We start from the raw sequence: 20,278 nt of genomic DNA, 5'->3' as shown, positions 1-20,278 counted from the left end.
GATTCTGAGTCTTCCCATCCAATTTTGCGTTTCCATTTATTCGAGTAAAGCTCTTTGAGCAGGGTATCTGCTTTGGACAGTTACGTGAACCTGTTTCATTAGAGCCATTACATATTTTTTGTGTCTATTTATTACAGTACATAGTGTTACTATTAATAATAAGGTTTAACAAAAAACTAAAAGTCAGTATCTGTGTAACCACCCTGGGCAAAAAGTAGAAATATTCAGCCCACAAAAGCCCCTTGTTGTCTGTCACTATTATAACCCGTTTTCTCCCTTCATAGGTAAACACTTCAGTGACTTCAGCGATAGTCATTTTCATGTTCTTCTTTATAGTTTTATCAATTATGTAGGCATTCCCAGACAATATGGTTTATTGCTTGCTGTTTGGAACTTTTTGTGAAATACATCTGTATGTTGTATATATTTCTCTGAATTGACTTGAGATGTATGGTTTCTTCTAGAACTTAGTTTCTTCATCTTCATTGTTTTGTGGAATTTCCTATTGTACAGATAAATCAGAATATACGTAGCCATTTTGCTGTTAAAGGTTTTATTTTTCCTTAGCATTTGGCTATTATGAGCAACATTGTATTGACATTCTTGTACATGCCTCTCCTAGTCCCCATGTTAGACACATGGGCATTGAGTGCTCTGTCACAGATAGGACTATTTTCAATCCTGTAAGAAAATACTGAATTTTTTTTCTAAAGCACTTGTTGACCATGTATGAGAAATCCCATTGCTCTACATTGTATTTGGTATTGTGAGACTAAACTTTTGGCAATCTGATAGGTGTATAACGGTGTCTTATTTGGCTTTGTTTTATCTCATAAAGATGTAAAAAAAATGGTTCTTTCCTTTGCCTTTGGGCCCTGTCATCTCTACTTAACTTTGAAGTTGGTTTTGTGGCTGCGAGGTTGGTTGATGAGGACACTTAGTTTCCAAACATAGCTGCACGTAAGTTTTGCCTGGGAAATTAAAAAAAAAAAAAAAAAAAAAAAAAATTCAAGGTCCCATTTCAAACTGGGGAATAAAAAGTTATGGAGCTAGAATCCAATAATCTGTTTCTAACTAGCTGTCAGATGATTACTACACAGCTAAACTTCCACAGATAAGATCCCAGCACAGGGTCCTTAAAACTGAAGGTTGTTCTGTCTATCTGTGCTATGTCTTCCTAGTCTGGTGAGTGTTTGGCATTTAAAACACACCTCAATTTGGAATAGCCACATATAAGTGCTCATAGCCACATGGGGCCAGTGACTGTTATATTGAACAATGCAGATCTATTCAGAAAACTGCTCAGCAATAAGTGTATAGTTTGATACACATTTTGAACTTTGATATACACTTTGATCTTTCGCATCAGGTTGTATACTTCATGCGTCCCCACGCCCCTTTCCATCAATGCAGGGTCTCACAAAGACTGGCTGTTCACCTTGGGAGGAACTGGTTAAGAGTATGTTATCGAAAATCCATTTATATTATTTTTAAAAATTAGAACATATTTTGTATTCCATCGGTAGAGATGTGGATGTAACAACTGATTTTTGGGGGCTGTTTTTATTGATTCGTTGAAGATTGTAATCACTTTGCACTATCTTAAAATTTAAGGTTTTTTTACTCCAAAATTATTATAGGTTAATTTTTGGCTTAGTGTAGAATGCTTAATTCTGACGTGGAGGTAATTAACAGACTTTTGTTGGGCACGCGTGACAGTTGATGGGCATGTGGCTAGTGGCTATCATATCGAACGGTGCAGATCTTTTCAGAAAATTGCTCAGTTACATGTAAGTGTATGGTTCGATATGCATTTTAAATACCCCAGAAACTCCTTTCTCGTGTTCTAGTAAGAGGGAGGAAATTTAAAGCATATAAAGCTGGAGAAAATATACAATCTATTGTGGAGACAGAATGTAAATTTGTGAATAACATTTTTATATTTTTTAACCACACATTAATTAAAGTGTAAGCACCCTTAGTAAAAATTTAAAGATGATAAGATCAGGTTCAACTTTGGAACTAAAAGGAAAAAAGTGTAAGATGGAGATCGCAGAGGTTGAGGTCCCACATCTGCCATACTTGCTGTTTCCTTTTAAAGTAGAGATAACACTGGTCTCACATGAGCATTGAGGATAGCTTAGGTTTCATGAAATGTAATAACATTTATTATACAGAAATGGAAAATGTTAGCACTGGGAGCACTAAGGTATTTGGTTTAAGTAGGAAATAGGTATAGATAAATGTTTTAATACTGTAAGTGGAAAATTCAGAATTCCTGGTTTCTCTTAACTCAATGATATAATTACACTTGAACTATTGTGTTTTTTAAAAAAACTAACCCAAGAAGTACATTGATGCGTGTCCATGTATTCATGTAATACAGTTGTATGTATACTGCAAAAATAAAAAGCTAAAGAGCTCGCAGACCGTAATGGAAACCACTATTGGAAAAGACACCATAAAAAAAGATAAAAGACTAAGCTATAGACTGAGAGAGATGCTCTTTGCAAAAGGTCAGTTTCAGATATATAAAGAATTCTTTTTAGGCCCGGCGCCGTGGCTCAAGCCTGTAATCCCAGCACTTTGGGAGGCCGAGGCGGGTGGATCACGAGGTCAGGAGATCGAGACCATCCTGGCTAACATGGTGAAATCTCGTCTCTACTAAAAAATACAAAAAACTAGCTGGGCGAGGTGGCGGGCACCTGTAGTCCCAGCTACTCGGGAGGCTGAGGCAGGAGAATGGCATGAACCCAGGAGGCGGAGCTTGCAGTGAGCTGAGATCCAGCCACTGCACTCCAGCCCGGGCCACAGAGTGAGACTCCGTCTCAAAAAAAAAAAAAAAAAGAATTCTTTTTAAATAAATCAATGAGAAAAAGACAAGCTGATAGAATAATGGGCAAGGGATATAAAGGGAAAACTAAATGTCCAATAGACATAAGAAAAATATTCATCTGGGCTAGTAATCGGAAGAAATACACATTTAAAAAATAGAGAAATAATGTTTTACATTTATTAGCTTGGCAAAAATTAGTAGTCTTGACAGTACCAACTGTTGTCAAGAATGTGGAGCAATGGAACTCACATTGCTGATAAATACTTAATTAGGAGAGCAATTTAGCAATACTTAGTCAAGTGGATGTTGCTTGACTTGGAGGTTCTACTCTGGGTATTAACATAATGAAATACAATACACAAGGTGAGTAAATAAGGTAGAGCCGTGTGTATCAACATAGATAAATGTCAGCAATGTAATATTAAGTGAAAAAATTTGCAGAAGCTTACATTCAGTTTTACACCATTTTTAGTTTGAAATATTCAAAGCAATACCATATGTAAAATACACAAGTAGCAAAAGTATAAAAATATGCACGAGAATACTACAACAAACTTAAGGCTAGTAATCTTTGTGGGAGGGATGGAAGGAGTAGGGCCAGAGGAGGGGTTTGCACAGGAGGCTTCATTGTATGTGTAGTATTAGAAATACTGGAATATTTCAAGTCCCTGTCGTTCTCCATTACCTCCTTCCTAGAGGTGACAGCATCTAATGGTTTAGTGTCTAGTGTTTCTGGGCCTGTGCATATGGAAGTAGAATAGCATGGGCTCTGGGGTAAGGGTGCCTTGTTTTGCAAGGTGGCTATGATTATTACATGAACCCCTCCTTGTAAAGCACAGTGTGCTGTACTGCCTGGCACACGTCTGGTATCTACTGAGCACCTACAATTAGTGAAGTATGATATATAAATGGACTATATGGAGACTATGTTAATGTCTAGCACATAGTAGGCTCATAATAAGTACAGAACAAATGCATGTTTAATAAATGAATGTATATACATAGTTTGGATTTTTCTTCTACAACTCGTACCTTTCACTTACTAGTATTTCTTGGTAATCTTCCATTCAAAATATACAGATTTATATAATTATTTTCACCACATTTTAAAAAATCTGATTTTAATTTTTAGTTTCAGGTTGGGTGTGGTGACTCATGCCTGTAATTCCAGCACTTTGGGAGGCTGAGGTGGGTGGATCCCCTGAGGTCAGGAGTTCAAGACCAGCCTGACCAACATGGAGAAACCCCGTCTCTACTAAAAATACAAAAATTAGCCAGGCGTGGTAGTGCATGCCTATAATCCCAGCTGCTTGGGAGGCTGAGGCAGGAGAATCGCTTGAACCTGGGAGGCGGAGGTTGCAATGGGCTGAGATTGTGCCCCTGTACTCCAGCCTGGGCAACAAGAGCAAAACTCTGTCTCAAAAAAAAAAAATAAATAAATTTAGTTTCTTTTTGTGACTTGTTAGTTTCTTCCCTCCCCCCACCATTTTTTTTTTTTTTTTTGAGAAAGGCTCTCGCTCTGTTGCCTTGACTGGAATGCAGTGGCGTGATCACGGCTCACTGCAACCTTGATCTCCAAGGCTCAAGCAATCCTTCCACCTCAGCCTCCCCAGTAGCTGGGACTACTGGTGTGCACCACCTTGCCCAGCTAATTTTTGTATTTTTTTGTAGATATGGGGTTTCGCCATGTTGCTCAGGTGCGAACTCCTGGATTCAAGTGATCCTCCTGCCTTGGCCTCCCAAAGTGTTGGGACTATAGGTATGAGCCACCTCGCTTGGCCCTGATTTTTGAACTGATGTTTATCTTTCTCTTACTGACTTTTAGGAGTTCTTTCTACCTTTTGAATGCTAACTGTTTGTTACGTATCCCATGTGTGTATATAGGTTCTTTTTCCTTCCACATTGTTACTTAGGATGTTTTTAGTATTTTTTTGTTGTTTGTAGAAGTTTTTTATTTTTATGTAGTAAATCCACTCAATATATAAAATTTATATTAAATTATTGTTATATCACAGAAGATTATAATCTCTTACATTCTTGTCTAGGATATGGATATATATATATATATAGTTTTAGTTTTCATAGTTAGGTTATGCTGCAGTAATAAACTATCCCCAAATCTCACAGGCTCAAAACACCAAAGGTCCCTCTTGCTACTTGCCCACTCATGGACTGGCAGGGTAATTTGCTCCGCATCATTTCTGGAACGTTGCAGATAGCACAACTCTGAAGATTCTTGTTCTGGCAGTTAAGTGTCCTGGCCGAGAAGCAACACACATCACTTCTGCTAACAATTCACCAACCAAAACTTGTCCCCACAAGGGAGTAGGAAATACATCCTCTGTCTACCCAGAAGGGGAGGAGAACCAGATATAGGTGACTGGTACTAAAGACCATTACAGTTGTGTATGGACCGTTATTCTGTTTGGGGTTGGTTTTTAAATGTGGTAGGCAGTATAATGTAGTGGTCAGAAATTCAAGTTCTAGATCCAGACTACCTGATGAGTAACGAGTTACACTAGTTAAACTGTTTCAGACTTGGTAAGTGGAGATAATAGTAGAGTTCTCCTATAGGGTTATTGTGAAGATTAAATAGATTATAAATGTAAGGTGCTTAGAATGTTGTGTCACCTTGGGTCCTCTGAGGAGCAGGTGCCAAGGGGCAATTAGAGAGCAAGTGATGAGCTGGGGAAGTTGTCTGTGAGACAATGCTCTGGGGAGCTGGCAGAAGGAGGGAGAGCTGCGGACTGCAGGACCGGCCCCTCTGGAGGAGAGGGGGAAGGAAGGAAGGCTGGGCAGGTGGAGGCGCAGGCTGTCAGGAATATGGCCTTGGCATGAGTCTGGGCAGAGAGCCTGGCTGTGGGGCAGTGAAGTTCTAAGGAGGTCCCACCATGGCCTTGGCAGGAGCCTGGTGATGGGTATCAAGTGTGCTGCAGATGATGCTGTCGGTCAGTTATGCCCCCTGCGAGTGGAGATCTGAGGGGCGTGTACTCATACCTGCCACATAAGCACACGATTAATATTAGCAACGTGGCTTATGAAACGGGAGTGTAACTTGGTTTTTTCCAAAAGGAAAACCAGTTACCCCAGTTACATTAATTGGATAATCTAGCTTTTTTTTTTTTTCCTACTGATGGGAAATGGAAATGTTGCTTTTCTGTAGATGTGAAATGCTCTATTTGTGTAACAGTCTCCTGTGGATGGCCCTGTGCATGTGTGCTCTGACAGTGTGTAGTGGATCTTCGTGTGTGCCTAAGCTCTTGTGCTTTTGTGCCACTTTATCTGGGCTATAGTTGTAAATGTTGAATTTCTTGGTAAAGGATATTATGTTTTAAGTTTTGGTGGCTGTTGTCCAATTTTCTTTAAAGAGCTGTCCCAAGGTGCAGTCAAATTAACAGTATAGAGCACCAGCTTCCTCATGTCCCCAGCAGCACTGAGAGGTGGAAGATAGTGCCTCACTGATGGTTTTTTTTCATACTTCGTTAATTATGGTTGAGAGAGAATATTTTTCAGATTGTATTGGACATTGATATTTGTAAATTGTTCTTTCCTTTTGCCCAGTTTTCTATTGAGTGGTTCATAGTTTCTCATGGATATCCAAGAGTTCTGGATATGTAGAGGTGGAGGGTCAATCTCATCACTTTCTTGTTTTAAAAATCTTCCATGGTTTTGTCGTCACTACGGGCTCAAACGCCTTGGCATGGCATACAAAGCCCTCACTTCTGAACCACCCTACTTCCGACCTGATCTCCCATGATCCCTGGCTATGTGGTGCGTTTGCGCTTTCCTGTCCAAGTGCTTCCTTCATGTTGTTTTCTTCCTTAAAATGCCGTTTCCCTTTTTCTCCAACACAGTGCTTCTCACACCTTGAGGATCATAAGGACCTGTGTTTTCATTTTATTTTTTATATATATTTTTGGGCCTATCCCCTCAAAGATTTTGATTTCAGTGTCCAGAGTGAGGCCTGATCTCATTTTCTTTATCTGAATGATGACAATGTTGAAAAGAGATTTCAAAAATTCTGTACAATCCTGTATGTGTGTTGTCCTTGACATATTCTTTCTTGGAAAGAATCATACTTTGTCTTGTAATGTATGAATAGACTGATATGGAATGGGGAGGGGAAGCTGCCCCCTCCGATGGTTGTGGAGCTGTGCGGGATTGGGAGGCACTGCCCGCCCAGCTCGCCCCTCACATGCTTTGTGGCATGCACTCCTTCAGGCTCGCTCTTTTGTGGTGTCTTGAAGGATGTTCTATGTAACCATTTAGAAGACTCTGATGTTGGGTTGACGTTCCTTCTTTACATGTTTATGTTTTCCATTAGGTTCTAAAGTCATCCTGAGCTAGCACTGGGACTCGTGCATTTTTAGATTTCCCATGTTTGCCCATAGTAGATGCTTGGTAAATTTTTGCTATAATTAAATTAGGAGCTATCTGAAAAAGAAAGAAATAAGAGATATTTGAAACAAAGTTTTAAACTGTAAGAAACCATGTAGATATGAGTAGTTAATATGAAGAATACTGATTTTTCCATTTTATTCACTTTTTGCTTAATTTAAAAAATGCTGTTAGAACCCTTTAGAAGGCAAGAAGTGTTAGAACTTTTGGAAAGACATTTTGCTTTTATTGAGCCTGTTTTAAAGAACAATTGTTTCTTAGACAATGTACAACAGTATTCTATTTTTCTCCGTGAAATGTGAGAAAGAGAATATACTTGTCTGTGTCTTTAGGCAGAGGTATCTCTGTGGGTCTGTGGAAATAGCTACATGTAGATAGTGTGATTTGTTCACAATTTAGGTGCCTGAAACACTGATTGTTTTGTTATGTATTTTTTTGCAAGTTCCTAACGTCAATGTGTTTTTTCTTTTATTTATAGACTTTAAGACCTATTATTCCTAAGATTCTATGAGAATGTGTTTCACAAGAGAGAAATGGAGATTTTGGCCAGGTGTGATGGTTCATGCATATAATCCCAGCCCTTTGGGAGGCAGAGGCAGGCAGATTGTTTGAGCCCAGGAGTTCAGGACCATCTTGAGCAACATAGTGAAACTTTGTCTTTACAAAAAAATGCACAAATTAGCTTGGCATGGTGGTGTGTGCCTGTAGTCCCAGCTACTCGGAAGGCTGAGATGGGAGAATTGCCCGAGCCCGAGAGGTAGAGGCTGCAGTGAACTCTGATTTCACCACTGCAGTGCAGCCTTGGCCACAGAGCAAGACCCTGTCTTAAAAAAAAAAAAAAAGAAAAAGAAAAGAAAAGAAAAAGGAAATGGAGATTTTTCTCCAGTCTGTCTTTACATACCATGAGAGATTCTTATTTTCCGTCTTTTTGTTTGGGGAGAAAAGAGTAGCAGCAGTCTTACCAGAGTGTATTTCACTTCTATAAGTCAAAAACAGTTTAGTTCCTAGTGAACTATGAGGAAATTTAAAAATTGAGGTTGGTGGACTTGAACTTTTCGAAGGCTGCTTTGTCCCTTATCTAATTCATTCCTTCCCCTTGGGAGCCAATCCTTGAGATGCCTCAGAGCTTAGCTGCAGGTTCCCACTGTTCACAGTGGTGATGTTTAGGCCGCAGTGGACTCCCGTTTACTCCCATTGCCACAGACTGTCTTGCATCCCACCAGATCCTCCAGCCCCTGGTGCCCTTATAGTCTCAGGGAGCTTGGGGACTTTGACCGCTCCCAGAGCTTTTGCGAAGAAATTTAGTGCTCCTCTTTTTCACCAGTTATAGGGTTCCTTCAGTCATTAAAACAAGTTTCTCTTCCCCTTAACCCATAGGTGCCCTGGGCTTTTTGTTTCTGTGTCTGCAAACCAGTGTCAACCAGATTTTTCCAGGTGTCCTTCTACACCTCTCCCCACGTGGCCACACTTGTTCCTTGCCAGGTCTAGCAGAGACAGTATTGGTGGGCATTGGCCCATCACTTGGAACTTGAGGCTCATCCTTGGGATTTCCCTTAATTTTTGTTTTTGTTTTGTAAATTTGGAAGGTCTTAATTTTTGTGTAACCTTTATGTTTTTGTCCTGAGAATTTCAATGTAACATGATATGAAAAATTCAGGTCTGTGTTGCTAATACAAAATTTTAATTTTTCTTTACAGGTCAACTTTGTAGTGTGCCAACTCTTTGCCTTGCTAGCAGCCATTTGGTTTCGAACTTATCTACATTCAAGCAAAACTAGCTCTTTTATAAGACATGTAGTTGCTACCCTTTTGGGCCTTTATCTTGCACTTTTTTGCTTTGGATGGTAAGTAACTATTTTGATCCTTTTAAAATGAAGACTATTTGGATATATTTGAGAATTGAGTGTGTGGAAAGATACAGTATGTAGGGTGTTGTTCTTACATTTACTTAAAAAGTTTTTTTTCCAGGCCAACTTTTAAATTTTTATTTTTAAAACAAAAAATAATGAATGGGAAATGGACTCTCTCTCTCTCTTTAGTTTAGTCTTAGAGGAAAATATACTATTTATAATTTATGAAAAGACAGATGAAAAGTATATAAAGGCATTTTATCCTGTCATGAGTAGTTCTTCACACCTATTTTGCAAATCTTTTATACTGACAGAAAAGCCATTTAAAATGTGTTTTTCTTTGTTTGCCTGTTTTTTCTCTGGGCAAGTAGCTTTATCAGGCAAGAGCCTGATAAAGCCTATTGATAGAACTTTATTGCTATTTTTTAGATTCTGCCATTAGCAAAAAGAGGCTTTTTGTTTGTTCATTTGTCTGTTCTTCATGGGGAAGAATTATTTATGATGGAAAGCTTTTATTTCTGACTTTTCAGATGGATGTTGGTATTTTCTTTCATTAGGTCTCTTTCTCAGTCCTCAGGGCTACCCTGAGAGTCTTAAATACAGAAATACTGTACTTCCTGTTTGTTACAGGAAGTAACAAACAAATGTTAGCTGTGTGTGCAGAAGAAATCAGAAGGGCACACTGTCTTGGCAAAACAGCAGAAACTCTCAGTGGCAGTCTCTTTGTGGTCTCTTCCTGAGCTTGCTTTCTTATGTGAGCCCTTGTGCTGCGTGCTCATCTGCTGTAGCGCTCGCCATTCACAGTGAAGGACTTCCAGGCTTGCTCTTCTGCAGATTGTTGTTTGATATCAGAATTCCCTGAGAGGATGAAAATGCACTCACTAGGTCTGTGCCTTAGTAGTTTCTGTTGTGGGTTGTAGAATCTGGGACTTTAATGACGCTTTTGTGTTTGTTCTAGGATGTTGTTTTTTGATGGTTATGAGGCTTGGAATACACTGATATTTCTTAATCTAATTTTTGCTTCTGGCAATTACAAGTGTTTCCTCGAAACTCATGAAAAATTAATTAGGGATAATTTATTCAGTCTCTACCATATTACCTCTGATAGGCACTGCCCTGGTAGACAGTGTTTAGTATTGAGATTTAAATATGACCTCTTAAATAAGACCCAAGTCTGGTCTTTTTTGCTTCATTGATATCACATTTATATCATCACAGTTTCTTAAGGTTTCTCAGGTGATACTATTTAAACTTTTCATAAATCATGCCATGGAGTAGTGTATATTTTTCAAACTTTTGCTTATGGAGCTTTTCAAACATAAAGGTACAAAGAACAATATAGTGCGCCCTCATATGCCCATCACTCGGCTTCAACAGTTATTAAAATTCTACCATTCTCGTTTTATCCTTTCCAACTTATTTTTGTAGAGTATTTTAAAGCATATCCCAGTCTATGCATTTCATCCACAAATAACTTTGATATTCAGTATATATTTGGGTAGCATATTTCCATAATGCATTGGGAAAGGCTTATAGTTCATATTGGCCAACTCCAGGGGACACCATTCACTCTGTGGTCTATGAAGACAGAGTAGAAGATAAAAATGTAAATAGTATCTCCTACAGTTGTGTAACATGGAGGTACTGCCAAAGATGAGGAGGCATCTCTTAAAAATCTTTTACTGAGGAAGTGTTCTCTTGCTGTGAAGCCTTCTTGGATGCCTTGTAACACAATGTCACAAGTAACCTGACACTGTTAATGTCAGGTAGTCTGAAGTACTTCAAATTATATGTGATAACCAGGATTTCTTCTTTTTTCAATTTTTTAAGACAGGGTCTCACTTTGTTGCCCATGCTGGAGTGCAGTGACGTGATCACAGCTCACTGCAGCCTCAATCTCCTGGGCTCAGGTGATCGATCCTCCCACCTCAGCCTCCCGGGCAGCTGGGATTATAGGCGCGTGCCACCACACCCGGCTAATTTTTTGTAGAGGTGGAGTTTCGCCATGTTGTCTAAACTGGTCTTGAACTCCCAGACTCAAGCAGTCTGCCCACCTTGACTTCCCAAAGTGTTGGGATTATAGGCGTGAGCCACTGTGCCCAGCCAGGATTTTTATTTTTATTTTTCAAACGAGTTCTCTGTTTTTTTCTTAAAGGAGAAAGCTTTCTGTATTCTTTCTTTGGAAAGAGGGATTATTTATGCCTCTGTACCATGTGTAAGATCACTCTTTGTTAATTGGAATTAACTAATAGGGATATATTCTTTTGATTTGCATTTCAGTATTTTCTTTTGTAGGCTCAAAAACAATTGTATCTGCTATTGATTTTGACAACTTCTCTTTTGGAAAACATGTTAGTACTCTGTAAATATACAGGCATGCCTCAGAGATACTGCAGATTTGATTCCAGACCACTACAATATAATGAATATCATAATAAAGCAAGTCACATAAACTTTTTTTGGTTTCCCAGTGCAATTAAAAGTTATATTTACCCTATATTCTAGTCTATTAAATATGCAATATAATTATGTCTAAAAAAATGTATATACCTTAATTGAAAAATTTTTTTGTTGGTAAATAATACTAAAGATCATCTGGGCCTTCAGTGGGTTGTAATCTCTTTGTTGGTAGAAGATCTTGTTTGATGTTGATGGCTGCTCGCTTATCAGAGTGTTATCTGCTGTGGCAAATTCTAAAAATAAGGCAACAATGAACTTTACCATAGTGATCGACTCTTCTTTTCACAAAAGATTTCTCTGTAGCATGTGATGCTGTTTGATAGCCTTTTACCCACAGTAGAACTTTCAAAATCGGAGTCAAACCCTGCTGCTGCTTTGTCAGCTAAGTTTATGTAGTATTCTAAATTCTGAATTAAAAGTAGAGTCCAACATGGCTGATTAGAGACTTTCAGTGTGCCTCAGCCACTTGGAAATAGCATGATAGTACATAAAGATCAACTCTCTGAGCTTTAATTCAAGAAGGAAAACAGGAATTCACCAGAATTGTGAAGGACACCTCAGATCCTGAAGGGAATGCTGGCAAACAACCCCTGTGATAGCATCCAGTTGATAAAAGTGAGTGAAGCCCCAGTATGTGAGAGAGGCAGGGAGCCCTTCTCTATTGCTCACCTTTCCACTGGGGATCTGAGCAACCCACTCTGAGGGAGAGCACTTTGTTTCTCCCAAGCCCTGGAGCCAACTTGGGGAGAGGGTTTGAGATACTGTGAGAAACAGACATCGTGAAAAGCTGCAGACTTTCTCCCAGACCTGAGATGGAAAACAGGACACCATTTTTAATCCAGGCACGTATGAAGCCAGCCATTCCTTGGTGACTCAGCAGCATGGCCATGCAGGCATTTCAGTCTTGGTCCAGAGATTAGAGCACCTACTCTGGATTGGGGTAGGGGCCTCCACAGCTAGAACTGTGGAAAGTGCCTCAGCTGTAGGGCTAGAATTGTGCTTTCCTCCATTGCAAGACTGGGTCAGGAGGAGAGCTGCTAAGTTGCAGTTTCTCCTGGGCAGCAAGACTTGTAGCCAAGGCCAGCTTGGTGACCTGAAACTGATCCATGTGTGCCATTGTTGGGTGCCCCACTGTGCTCTACTGATACTGTGGTATGACAGGGCCCTCTCTACTCCACCTGCAGGCAGAAATCCAGACATTTGAGAGCACCTGTTTGCCTGGACTAGCAGACTGAGCCACCCCACCCCTCCTGGACATAGATCGTGGTACAGTGAGGCTCTCTCTGCTCCACACCCAGGCAAATCTACAGGGATTCAGAGCTTCTGTTTGTCTGGTTTAGCAGCCTGAGCCGCCCCACTCTTCCTGGACGTAGATTGTGGTTCAAGGGGACCCTCTGTGTTCCATGCCCAGGCAGGTTTCCAAGCATCTGGAATGGCAACTCTTCTAGATTAGAAGTTTAAGCCATCTCCCATTCCTATGTAGAGAACATGGAGCCCAGATGGTTTCCAAGCTGCATGCCTAGGCACAATCCTGCATTCTTGGTGGCTGTCCTCTGGATTCTCCCTTGGCACTAGTGTCTGTGCCTGCCACTGGGGGATCTGTAGGCCAGCCTGCTCTGTTTGGCCCTGCTCTTTGTAGCCCCTGCCCTGCTGGGGCTGAGTAGGGAGCTCAGACCACTATATACTCCACAAACCAGCTTATTGCCTGAGGCAGTAGAGAGCTTCTGCCAGTAAACAAGGGTCAAGTATATACTCAGCTGTGTTGGCTGCAGCCAGCTTTCACTTATAAGCACCATCTGTGGGCTTGTAGGTTGAACTCCACAGCCCAATCTCATTAAGGAGGAAGAAAAAGGAAAAAGGAAAGAAAAAATAACATGATAGGGAAAGAAAGAAAAAGAAAAAAATCTTACCTGCATGAAAATAATTACAAAAATTAGAAGTGTCAGCATCTCTAGATGAGAAAAAACCAGTGTAAGAATTTTGGCATTATGTAGTGACACCACCAAATGATTGCACTAGATCTCCAGCAATGGACCCTAACCAAAATAGAAACTCAGAAATGACAGATAAAGAATCAAATCCATGGATTGCAAGGAAGTTTAGTGAGATCCAAGACAAAGTTGAAAGTCAACACAAAGAAACTTCTAAGGCAATCCAGGAAATAAAGGAAGAGATAAACATCTGTAAAAGAAATCAGTCAGAGCTTTTGGAATTGAAAAACTCACTCAAGGAATTTCAAAATACAGTTGAAAGCTCTATCAATAGACTGGACCAAGCAGAGAAAAGAATTTCAGAGCTTGAAGACCAGTCTTTGGAACTAACCCAATCAGACAAAAATAAAAAAGAATTTTAATAAATGAACAAAATCTTCAAGAAATATGGGATTATGTGAAGCAACCAAATGTACAAATTATTAGCATTCCTGAGAGAGAAGGAGAAAAAGTAAACAACCTGGAAAATGTATTTGAGGAAATAATTCAGGAAAACTTCCCTAATCTTGCTAGAAGTAGCCATCCATATATAAGAAATCCAGAAAACATCCGCATGATAGTATATAAAATGAATAACACCAAGGCATATAGTCACCAGACTGTCCAAGGTTATTGCTAAGGAAAAAATCTTAAAGGTAGCTTGAGAAAAAGGGCAAGCCATATAGAAAGGGAACCCCATCAGGGCTAACCTTACAAGCCAGGACAGATTGGAGAGCTATTTTCAACATTCTTAAAGACGTTCCAACTAAGAATTTCTCAACCCACCAAATTAAACTTCTTAAGTGAAGAAGAACTAGACTCTCTTCTAGACAAGCAAGCACTAAGGGAATTTATTACTATCAGACCAGCCTTAGCTCCTTAAGGGAGTTCTAATACAGAAACAAAAGAACAATACCTGCTACCACAATAACAGCATAAATATATAGCCCACAGACCCTGTAAAGCAGCCACACGATAGAAACTGCAAAGCAACCAGCTAACAATGTCATGATAGAATGAAAACCTCACATATCAATATTAGCTTTGAATATAAATGACCTACATGCTCCACTTAAAAGGCACAGAGTGGCAGGTGGAATAAAAACAAAAGACCCATTCTTGTATGGTCTTCAAGAGACACATCTCACACATAATGACACCCATAGGCTCAAAGTAAAGGGTTGGAGAAAGATCTACTATGCAAATGGGGGGGAAAAATGCAGAGGTTGCTTGCTATTCTTATATATGATAAAACAGACTTTAAACCAGCAACAGTAAAAAAAAAAAAGTATTACATAATGAATCCTACATGCATAAAATCATAAAATTACATACAAATCTACCTGAATAAAATTACATAAAATTCTACCTCTCAAGGGTTCAACTCAAGAAGAAGACTTAACTATCCTAAGTATGTATGTGTGCAACATTGGAGCACTTAGATTGATAAGACAGGTACTTCTAGACCTATGAAAAGACTTAGTCACACAATAATAGTGGGGAACTTTAACTCCCACTGACAGCATTAGACAGATCAATGAGGCAGAAAACTAATAAATTAATTCTGGACTGATAGTCATCACTTGACTAAGTGGACCTAATAAACATTATGGAATACTCCACCCATCAGCCACAGGATATACGTTCTTCTTACCTGCACATGGAATGTACTTCAAGATCAACCACATGCTCAGGCATAAAGCAAGTCTCAATACCTTCAGAAAAACTGAAATCATACCGTCTATGCTCTTGGACCACAGTTGAGTAAAAATGGAAATCAATACCAAGAAGATCTCTCAAAACCACACAATTACATGGAAATTAAACAATTTGCTCCTGAATTGCTTTTGGATAAACAATGAAATCAAGGCAGAAGCATAAAAATTCTTTGAAACAAATGAAAATGGAGACATACCAAAATCTCTGGGATGCAGCAAAAGCATGTTAAGAGGAAAGTACACAGTGATAAACACCACTTCAAAAAGTTAGATCTCAAAATAATGATCTAACATCACACCTAGAGGAACTAGAAAAACGAGAACAAATTCACCCCAAAGCTAGCAGAAGAAATCACTAAAATCAGAGCTGAACTGAATGAAATTGAGACCCAAAAATCCAACCAAAGACCCAACAAAACCAAAAGTTTGTTCTTTAAAAGGGTAAACAGGACCAATAGATTGTAAGCTAGATTAACAAAGAGAGAAAATCCAAATAAGCACAATCAGAAATGACAAAGGTGACATTGCAACTGACCCCACAGAAATACAAAAAGATCCTCAGAGACTATTATAAACATCTCTGTGCACACAAACTAGAAAATCTAGGGGAAATGGATAAATTCCTGGAAATACTCAGTCTTCTAAGATTGAATCAGGAAGAGATTGAAACACTGAACAGACCAATATTGAGTTCTAAAATTGAACCTGTAATGAAAAACCTACCAACCACAAAAAAGCCCTTGACCAGATAGATTCACAGCTGATTTCTATTAGATATATAAAGAAGAGCTGGCGGCCGGGCATGGTGGCTCACACTTGTAATCCCTGCACTTTGGGAGGCCAAGGTGGGTGTATTACCTGAGCTCAGGAGTTTGAGAACAGCCTGGCCAACATGGGAAAACCCCATCTCTATTAAAAATACAAAAATTAGCCAGGCGCGGTGGCACACGTCTGTAATCCCAGCTACTTGGGAGGCTGAGGCAGGAGAATTGCTTGAGCTCGGGAGACAGAGGTTGCAGTGAGCCAAGATCATGCCACTGCACTCCAGCCTGGGCAACATAGTGAGACTCAGTCTCAAAAAAAAAAAACTGGAATCATTTCATTGAGAACAGGAATGAGAGAAGGATGTCCACTCTCACCATTCCTGTTCAACATAGTTCTGGAAGTGCTAGCCACAGCAATTAGACAAGAGAAAGAAATAGAAGGCATCCAAATAGGAAAAGAAGAAATCAAACTCTTGGTCTTTGCTGATGATATGATTCTATACTTAGAAAACCCTAAGGACTCCTCCAGAAGGGTGTTAGAACTGATAAATGATTGTAGCAAGATTTCAGGCTATAAGATCGATGTACAGAAATCAGCAGCTTTTCTGTATACCAACAATGTTCAAGCTGAGAGCCAAATCAAGAATGTAATCTCATTTACAATAGCCACACAGACAAAAAAATTACCTAGGAATACATCTAACTAGGGAGGTGAAAGATCTTTACAAGGAGAGCTTCAAAACACCACTAAAAGAAATCATAGATGACACAACAAATGGAAAAACCTCTCAGCTTATGGATTGGAAGAGTCAATGCCACTAAAATGACCATACTGCCCAAAGCAATTCATATCAAACTACCAATGTCATTTTTCACAGAATTGGAAAAAAACTATGCTAAAATTCATATGGAACCAAAAAAAGAGCCTGAATAGCCAAAGCAATCTTAAGCAAAATGAACAAAGCTGGAGGTATCACACTACATGACTTAAAACTATACTATAAGGATACAGTAACCAAAACAGCATGATACTGGTACAAAACAGATATAAACCAATGGAACAGAATAGAGGACTGCAAAATAAAGCCACACACCTACAGCCATCTAATTGTCAACAAAATTGACAAAAATAAAGAGTGGCGAAAGGACTCCCTAGTCAATAAATGATGCTGGTATAATTGGCTAGTCATATGCAGAGGAATGAAACTGGACCCCTACCTTTCACCATGTACAAAAATTAACGCAAGATAGATTAAAGATTTAAATGTAAGACCTCAAACTATAGGAATCCTGAAAAAAAAAAAAAAAAAAAAAAGCAAGGAACATCATTTTATCTGGGCATTGACCTTGGGAAAGGATTTATGACTAAAGTCCTCAAAAGCAATTGCAAGAAAAACAAAAATTGACAAGTGGAACCTAATTAGAACCAAAAAACTTCTGCACAGCAAAAGAAACTATCAGCAGAGTAAACAGAGCACCTACAGAATGGGAGAAAATATTTGCTAACTATAGATTTGACAAAGGTGTAATATCCAGAATCTATAAGGAACTTAAACAGTTGAACAGGCAAAAAGCAAATAATCCCATTAAAAATGGGCAAAAGGCGTGAAAAGACACTTTTCGAAAGAAGACATACAAGTGTTCAACAAACATGAAAAAATTACCCGCATTAGTAATCATCAGAGAAATGCAAATCAAAACCACAACGAGATACCATCTCATACCAGTCAGAATAGTTATTATTAAAAAGTCAAAACACAACGGATATTGGCAAGGCTGTGGAGAAAAGGGAATGCTTCATACAGCGTTGGGAAAGTAAGTTAGTTCGGCCACTGTGGAAAGCAGTTTGCAGATTTTTTAAAGAACTTAAAATAACTACAGTTTGACCCAGCAATTCTGTTACTGGGTATATACCCCAGGGAAAACAAATTCTTCTGCCAAAAAGACACATGCATTTCCCTGTTAATCACAGCACTATTCACAATAGCAAAGACATGGAATCAACCTAGATACTCATCAATGCTGGGCTGGACAAAGAAAATGTGGTACATATATACCATGGAATACCACATAGCTATAAAAAAGAATGAAATCATGCCCTTTGGGGCTACATGGATGGAGTTGGAGGCCATTATCCTATGCAAATTAACATAGGAACACAAAACCAAATATTGCATGGTCTCACTTATAAGTGGGAGCTAAACATTGGGTACTCATGGACATAGAGATGGCAACAATAGTCACTAGGGACTACTAGAGATGGGAGATAAGGTGGGGAGCAATAGTTGAAAAACTGACTGTTGGGTACTATGCTCAGTACCTGGGTGATGGGATCATTCATACCCTAAACCTCATCATTATGGAATATACCCAGGTACTGCACATGTATCCCCTGAATCTAAAATAGAAGTTGGAAAGAAAATGTTTTTGTTGTTATTCCAACAATGTTCACAGTATCTTCACCAGGAGTAGACTCCATCTGAAGAAATCACTTTCTTTGCTCATCCATAAGAAGCAATTACTCATCTGTTGAAGTTTTGTCATGAGATTGCAGTAATTGGTCACATCTTTAGGCTTCACTTCTAGTTTTCCTGCTACTTTCCACCACATCTGCAGTTACTTCCTCCACTGAAGTCTCAGACCCCTAAATGACATCCATGAGGGTTGGAATCAACCTCTTCCAAACTGTTGCTCATGTTTATTAGCATTGACCTCCTCCCATGAATCACAAATGTATTTAGTGGCATCTAGAATGGTGAATCCTTTCCAAAAAGTTTTCAATTTAGTTTGCCTAGATCCATCAGAGGAATCACTATCTATGGCAGCTATAGCCCTACGAAATGCATTTCTTAAATAACGAGACTTGAAATTCAGAATTACTCCCTGATCTGCAGGCTGCATAATGGGTATTGTGTTAGCAGGTATGGAAACAACATTAATCTCCTTGTCCACCTCTGTCAGAGCTCTTGGATGATCAGGTGCATTGTCAATATACAGGAATATTTTGAAAGAAATCTTTTTTTCTGAGCAGTGGATCTCAACAAGGGGCTTATAATATTCAGTAAACAATGCTGCAGAGCTGCTGTGGTTCAGACTTTGTTTTTCCATTAACAGAGCACAGGCAGAATCGATTTAGTGTAATTCTTACTGGCTTCAGCATTTTGGAATGGTAAATGAACATTGGCTTCATCTTAAAGTCACCAGCTGCATTAGCCTGTCTTTTGAAGCTTTGAAATTAAGCATTGACTTCTCCTCTGTAGCTATGAAAGTTCTCTATGGCATCTTCTTCCAGTAGGAGGCTATTTGATCTACATTGAAAATCTTTTGCTTAGTGTAGCCGCCTTCATTGGTGATCTTAGTTAGATCTTCTGGGTAACTTGCTACAGCATCTAGATAACCTCAGCACTTGCTACTTCACCTTGGGTTTTTATTTCTGGAGATGGCTTCTTTCCTTAAACATCATGAGCCAGTGTCTGCTACCTTCAAAATTTTCTTCTGCAGCTTCACCTCTCTCCACCTTACTAGAATTGAAGAGAGTTAGGATCTTGATCTGGACTAGGCTTTGACTTAAGGAATGTTTGGCTGGTTTGAACTTCTGTCCAGACAATTAAACTTTCTCTATATTAGCAGCAATGCTGTTGTGCTTTCTTATCATTTATGTGTGTTCAGTGGAGTAGCACTCTCAGTTTCCTCCTATAACTTTTCCTTTGTATTTACAACTGGTGCAAGAAGCTTAGCTTTCAGCCTGTCTTGGCTTTTGACATACCATCGTCACTAAGCTTTAATCGTTTTTGGCTTTTGATTTAATGGTGAGAGACATACAACTTTTCCTTTCACTTGAACACTTAGAGGCCATTGTAGGTTAATTAATTGGCCTAATTTAAATAATTGTTGTCTCTCCGGAATGGGGAAGCCTCAGGAGAGGGAGAAAGAAGAAGACAGAGACTGCTGGTCAGTGGAGCAGTCAGAACACACCTAACATTTATCAATTAAGTTCTTATGTGGGCACAGTATGTGGTGCCCCAAACGATTACGGTAGTAACATCAAAGATCGCTGATCACAGATCACTATAACAGGTAAAATAATATTGAAAAAGTTTGAACTGTTTTTGAGAATTACCAAACTGTGACAAAGAGACACGAAGTCCCAGCACGTGCTATTGGAAAAATGGTGCCAAGAGGCTGACACGATGCAGGGTTGCCACAGAGCTTCAAGTTGGAAAAAATCTCAGTATCTGCAAAGCACAGTAAGGCAAAGTGCAGTAAAACAAGTCATGCGTGTA

General features: G+C 39.2%; 1 protein-coding gene across 8 annotated transcripts in view; it reads left to right on the top strand.

The window, feature by feature from the left end:
• Positions 1 to 20,278, top strand: part of MBOAT2 (membrane bound O-acyltransferase domain containing 2) — a 153,338-nt gene that overhangs the window by 30,301 nt on the left and 102,759 nt on the right. For 4 of the 8 annotated variants that reach the window (XR_003309529.2, XR_003309528.2, XM_026454704.2 and 1 more), the window contains one exon: positions 8,932 to 9,077. The exons of 3 other annotated variants lie outside the window; for them this stretch is intronic. Coding sequence is in view for 1 of the 5 variants with exons in the window: in XM_026454704.2 (XP_026310489.1) it covers positions 8,932 to 9,077 (146 nt within the window). In the remaining 4 variants the exon portion in view is untranslated. Of the gene's footprint in view, positions 1 to 7,712; positions 7,785 to 8,931; positions 9,078 to 20,278 lie in introns of all 8 variants that reach the window. One more of the 8 variants, XM_026454705.1, reaches the window with a different exon arrangement.

The sequence above is a fragment of the Piliocolobus tephrosceles genome, chromosome 15 (genome assembly GCF_002776525.5).
Source record: "Piliocolobus tephrosceles isolate RC106 chromosome 15, ASM277652v3, whole genome shotgun sequence".
In the NCBI taxonomy this organism is placed as follows: domain Eukaryota; kingdom Metazoa; phylum Chordata; class Mammalia; order Primates; family Cercopithecidae; genus Piliocolobus; species Piliocolobus tephrosceles.
The sequence above is the reverse complement of the archived record's forward strand: the minus strand, read 5'-3'. Positions and strand labels throughout refer to the sequence as shown.